General features: G+C 37.0%; 1 protein-coding gene across 1 annotated transcript; it reads right to left on the reverse strand.

The window, feature by feature from the left end:
- Positions 1–438: 438 nt before the first annotated feature.
- Positions 439–6373, reverse strand: LOC125843666 (E3 ubiquitin-protein ligase WAV3-like). The gene is made up of 2 exons (XM_049522835.1): positions 5937–6373; positions 439–2866 (listed from the first exon to the last, which is right to left on the reverse strand). The coding sequence occupies exons 1-2, from the start codon at positions 6189–6191 to the stop codon at positions 926–928; spliced, it is 2196 nt and encodes a 731-aa protein (XP_049378792.1). The 5' UTR covers positions 6192–6373; the 3' UTR covers positions 439–925.
- Positions 6374–6603: the final 230 nt, after the last annotated feature.

Genomic DNA, 6603 nt, shown 5'->3' on the forward strand with positions numbered 1-6603 from the left:
TTCACAATTCGAACAATTTTGACCTTTGTGTCACAAGAAAACAACTTTATCATTGCCTTAAGACTCTCCTTCGAATTTTAAACTTTATGATAGTAAATAAAAGCATTATCGAGTTGAAATTGATGATCTAACCTTCTTTCTTCATCCTTTACTTGATTCTTCTTACCCAATTATCTAAAATATGAACATATCGCCTTTATTTCATTCATGCACCTATTCTCAACGGAAGAATGAATAATTTGTTTCCTTGCGGATCATAACCATACACTCGGTCCAAGATGGCCACTAAGGAATTCAATATGTACATATTTTTTATATTGTTGAGTTAACTCTAAAAAGTAACTTTTCATAGCAAGCCTGATACGATAACTTTTTTTTTAAAAAAAATAACATGCTTTAACCATCTAAGAGCAAAGAAGAATAAATTGATGCACTAAATTTGAGCTTCGCATAGAATAGTGAAGAGTTTTTTTTTCATATATAAATTCAAGAAACACCCCCCTTGTATACCCACAATTACAATGGACTATACCCCAAACCTCACCCAAAGAGAACACAGGATTAATCCTTTATACACCCATAATAGTCAATAACAACATACCCAGTATAATCCCACGAGTGGAGTCTGGGGAGGATAGAGTGTACGGAGACCTTACCTCTACCTTGGAAGGTAGAGAGACTATTTCCGATAGAGCCTCAGCTCTAGGTCACTCAATTCCTCTTGAAGCCAATTTACTAGCTATTTGTCTTTTGTTTTACACTCAATTCTTGCCAAAATCTTCTTTATTAATGTACATTTTACTAGAAATATCCCCCCCCCCCCCCCTTTAGCCCATGATTTCCCAAAACCCGAAAATCGAAACAGGAGATCAGTCTTGACATAACCAATTCTTGGAAGTTGAAGGAAGAAAATGTGTGTTGAGGATCACCTAGGCTGTTGTCGTGCAGGAAATGATCGTAGTGGCCTTAGAGGTGGTCGAGGAGCTGGACTACCGAGGTACATTGTCTGTGATCGGCTAACCATGTCAATCATGGATGGTGTCTGGTAAGCCTGAATGAGGCTTGTACTATCAGTAGAATCACCGTGAGCTGTTGCTCTCTGCCATGAATGTGAACTTAGTCCTGACAAAACGTAAGCTCTACCAGATGTTTCATAAACACGACGATTTGCCATCCTCTCTTGCATTTCCTTCAGCTCAGCATCTAGTGCAAGACACAGCCTGTCTCCAGCTTTAGCAGACACTGTTTCTGACAATTTTTTCCGACAACGCTCAAGAACAGATACTGCAGCTGCTAAATCACCATTTTCAGCTGCAGATCTTGCTTCAGCCATAGCTTCTGCTGATTGAAGCCGGTTACGCTGCTTGTCAACTTCCATTGACACAATAAGTTGTCCAATTGTGTCGGGCCTCTCAATTTTGACATCATCAATATGATCCAAGGTTACTAAATCCAAGTTGTCCGATTGTGTCGGGTCTTTATATGTACACTTAACTTTTATAAGGGTCATCATATCGTTGCTCGATCTATCAGCAGGAATATCTAACATGACCAAGAAATCTCTTTCTTCATCTGCATATAAGTCTCCAACTTCAATATTGCCACTTTTGTTATCAGATGCTAAACTAGCATTGTAACTTCCAGCTTTTATTGAATTGAGACGCAAAACAGGGTGAACGCATTCAACTTCCACACGCAATTCCTGAACCACCACGCTTAAAAGGCCACCTATGCACTGAGCAAAAGCATCTTGAATAACATTCTCAGCTTCTATGAAGGAAAATGTTCCACCTGAAGTTTCAGAGATTGAGTGCATTGAGACTGCATCGTGGTCAGCACCAAAACCAAATGCGTGGACTGGAATATGGAGACCTGAAGAAGCTGCATTACGCTGCATGCAAGCAGGAAGTAATGACCGATAATTTGTCTGCGTAGCAGCTACATTAGGACTGTTAATGGTATATGTGTCTTGTCCATCAGACAACAGTATTATGCTGCTAACTGGATTTTTCCACTTGCGATCAGTCATGATCTTGGCACTCTTCTTTAGGGCCTCGGCAATGTTTGTCCCACCATTAGAACTGAGTGAATTCACGGCCTGTAGTGCTTCTTGCTTGCCAGTATCGCTCATCCTACGCAGAGGAAAGAGACGCCGAGCAGTAGAAGAGAAGGCAATGACAGAAAGCCTGTCAGCAGGGCCTAAATTTTGAATCACAAACCCCATTGCTCTCTTTAGCAAAGCAAGTTTGGTACCAGCCATGCTGCCACTAACATCAAGAACAGTCACAAGATCAACCGGAGCTCGGGAATTCTGACCTGTAACTGGCATCCCACTCTGGTTTAGAAGGCCAACAGCATGAGGGGCTTTGAGATGCACCAAAACAGCAAAATTGTTGTGAGATGCTGATTTTGTAACTGCAGAGATCTCCGGCCATGTTTTAACTTCTATAGCCCCCATAGAATGATGATTAGTCGCATCAGTTGACGAGTTTTTCTGGCTTCCCATGGGTCGGTGATCAACAACTTCATCATCATCAAACACACTTGGTTCCACAGTTTGAAAAAGATTAGAAATATTGCGATTGGTATCCAATCGTGCAGGAGGGACCTGTCTTACAACTGTCATCCAGGCATCATGTTGAGGCCAATGTACTTGTCCATTCCGAGACCTTGGCTGTGATATATCTGTAAGAGGACTCTGAAAGGGTATTTCTTTCCATTTTGCTCTGCAAACTGGACAAATTTGGTTTCCATGCTTTACATTTGAAGTGATACAGTTGAAATGGAACGAATGTGAGCATTCTGCTGTAAAGATTGCATGACCTTGGCCTGGTTTCATCGACATCAAACATATCGCACAAGTACTCTGCATTGCATATAAGTAAAGTATTAAAAACCGTGAATATTCTGAAGAATAAGCTAACGTGAACTTATCTCGAAAACTTCAAGAGAACGGATGTCTGAAATCCCCTTCGAAAAGCACACATTCATTCAATTCAATCATTAATCCAAAGTGTAGCTTTCACATTCAAGTTTTATAAGTCCAAGTTTTTTTCAACTGAGGTAATCACTCATTTCTTTATAGCAACACCAACAACACTCCCCATGTAATCCCAAAAGTGGGATCTGGGGAAGGTAGAGTGTACGCAGACCTTGATAACAAGGGATTAAATTACAAAAAGTTGACATCTTTGGATTTACCAAAGACAGGTTAATTCAATTTATTTGTAATTCTCAGTAGTCCAACATCATTTTAAGTTCTAGATTATGTTTTGAACATACAGAGCCCCAGGAACCCATGAAGGCTAAACCATAAGTTAAATTCTTCTCATATTTTGAAAACTTGGTGGATAGAGTTACTCGACGATTGTGTTGGTGTTCGTATTGGTAGGAGGTAGCAGGTACCTATGAAACTAGTCAAAGTGAGCGCAAGCTGCCATGGACACAACAGTTAAACGCGCACACAAAAAAAAAGGTAGTGTTCAGCTCACCTACCAACTCCCCACCATATACAGTCAAACCTCATAATAACAGTAATTTGTTATAATATCATTTCACTATAACGGACTGATTTTCTCCAAAACCGATTTTTCAATTTATATTTTACTTCTCTATAACAACATTCTACCTATAATAGCAATGACATTCATTATAGCGGTACACACTCCCCTATAATAGTCATACTCAAATATTATGTAATAAGGATTTGTACAAAATATATTATGCATAAAAATAAAATATTAACGTCAGTATACAAACACTGTCACTATAACGAGGTTTGGCTGTATCAGAAAAAAAATCTCATTTGTTTATGACAACTAAAGGAAAAATAGTTGGATGAAAACTTAGTAGGTCTATCTACAGTAATATTTGCCATCATACAGCAAAGATTACTGTCATTATATAAAGTGTGGCCCTCTTATGTCTGCATGTCAACTACATTATCAAGACAGCCACATAAAAAGATGAAATTGATGATGTCTAGGCAATTAAGTACTACTTTCACAACTAATGGCTATTTAAGAATAATAATATTACATGTGCAAGACTGGTCTACCATTACAATAAAGTCAAATGTTTTGAGTAGTCAAATATCAAAGCAAAGTGGTGCACATATACTTAAAAAAAACTTTTGAAAAGTAGATGCAAACCTAAGAAACTCTGAATAATGAAGCAATTTTCAAGACAGCTAAATGCAGTGTTCTTAAAATAATCAAGAACCCCACGTTATCAAAAGATGTAGAAATCATTGTTTCAGCCATTAATTAAGATAAAAAAATCCAATCTTTTTTTGTTTTTTTCAACTCTGAAATTGCTTTCTTGGAAGTACTTCAACTAATTCCACAAAAACACTTGTCATCTCATACAAGTAATAGGTATAAAGTAACTCGGTTCACCAAGGTTAGAACAGACGGAAAGAGATCACCTAGCGTTTTTCGTCTTTTTATTTTGTTTTTCAACTCACGTCGGACTAATTCCACAAAATATATGTCACATAACACCAACAACAGATATCAAGTAACTTTGTTCAATAAGGCTGAGAAAAAATGTTCTCTAAAATTGTTTTCTGTTCCTACTAATTCCACAAAATGCATGTCACCTCACGAGCTCACACCAACAATAAGTATTAAGTAATTCTGTCCACCGAAGCTAGACCACTAGAAAGAAATCACCTAGTGTTTTGGGTGTGGCGGGATTTGGATGCTTTCTTGAAAGTACTTAATGGCAAGAAAGCTCTCAAATCAACTGTTGAACAGGCTTTTGTTTTCTTGGACTAATGTCATGAAAAGGGGTGATTGAAAATGGCCAAATGAGTTAAAGTCATATGTGTAAAAAATAGTGCATTTGCTGACCAAGCAAAGCACTTTCCCCCTCCAAGAAAATTACTCTCTGATGTTTCCTTTTAACAATGAAAACACCAGTGGACCACTAATATGGGTCCTCCCCTTTCACAGATATCTATCTACTTTTTATCCCCACCCAACATTGAGAATCTCAAAAATTTCATTACAATACAAAGAGCCATCACCATCTAACACTAACACTACTACTTTCTTTCTATGTAGCAATAAGAACCACTTGAAAGGTAGGGAAAATAGTGTCCTTCACTCCACACACTGCACTAGTCAGAATTTTCATTAAGAGGTTTAAAATACGAAGAAGTCAAAGGGATTATATATACATGAAAAACAATTTCCCTTGACCCTATCTGGCTCCGTCTTTACCTCCACACTTATCATATTAAGCGTGGAGCTAGAAGGGACATAACATCTATATATATATATATATATATATGAAAAATAATTTTCCCTTGACCCTATTTGGCTCCGTCTTTGCCTCCACACTTATCGTATCAGGGGTGGAGCTAGAAGGGCGAAAAGGGTCCTCCACAATCCGAACCCCTTCACTAGAAAAATTACACTATATATACAAGGTCAAATCTTTTGGAATATTTTTACGTTATACGTTGAACCTCTATATTGAAAATTCTAATTCCGCCGCTACATATTATGAACCTACCTTCAATTAATAGAAAAAACAAAAGAAAACCAAAACTACTTAAATGATCTCATTAAAGACAAATAAGAAACTTAAGAGTTGAAACTTAGCTAGGAAGATAGAAAAAAGATAGCATCTTTACTCTAATTCCAGTTCACACTTGGTTATTTTTGTCAACTTTTAATACTCAAAAATATCATCAAAATACTTTTAACACTCAAACAAAATAATCTAAAAAGATAAAAGTTTTCTACATTAAACATCTTTTTACCAACCAAACACAATCATTTTTTTACTATTGAGTATATACTAATGGAGTTTAATTAAACAAAGTGAAAAACATCAAAATTTAAACAAGAAATCACCAACCCATTTTAATTTTCAGTAAGATTAATCCAAATAAATTAATAAAAATTCAATCTTTTTTTTTTGCTTACCTTAGAAGATTTGGAGTTATGATGTTTAGGCATACGAAGACCAGAGGATGAAGGGGTGGGTGTGGTGGGCATATCAACATGACAGTCGGAATTTCTATTTGGGGTTGTCGGAGACAATGAAACAGCATCGAAAAATCTCCCTCCGGTCACCGTCGACGCTGACGCCGTCGCCGGTGAATCTTCAAGTGTTTTTGGAATATAAAGACATGTATTTAAACCCAATGCAAGCTTTGCTTTTCTCCATTTACTCCCCATTTTGAATCTTAGTTGAAATTCATAAAGAACTGAACTTTGATTTTAATGGGGTTGATGAAAAAATCAAGATTTTGTTATTTTGGTGGCTTCTTTTTTTTTTTCACAATTTGGACAAAAACTGTTTTTATATGTAAACATTGTTTACGTATACGCATTATTATGCCCCCCACCCACCCCACCCCACCTTGATTTTTACACATGCCTTGAAGTATTCTCCATTTTGACCTTTAAGCCCCTCCATTCGTTTGATTGGAAACAAATTATCTTGGAATTAAGTATCTTGAAATAAGTCATTATGGAATAAGTTATTTCACCATGCATATGAGATTACTTATTCCATCGTTAAGACATAAATGGTGGGATAAATAATTTCAGAACAACCTAATACCTCCAACCAAACGCAGGATAATTC

Source organism: Solanum stenotomum, chromosome 11 (genome assembly GCF_019186545.1).
Source record: "Solanum stenotomum isolate F172 chromosome 11, ASM1918654v1, whole genome shotgun sequence".
Taxonomy (NCBI): domain Eukaryota; kingdom Viridiplantae; phylum Streptophyta; class Magnoliopsida; order Solanales; family Solanaceae; genus Solanum; species Solanum stenotomum.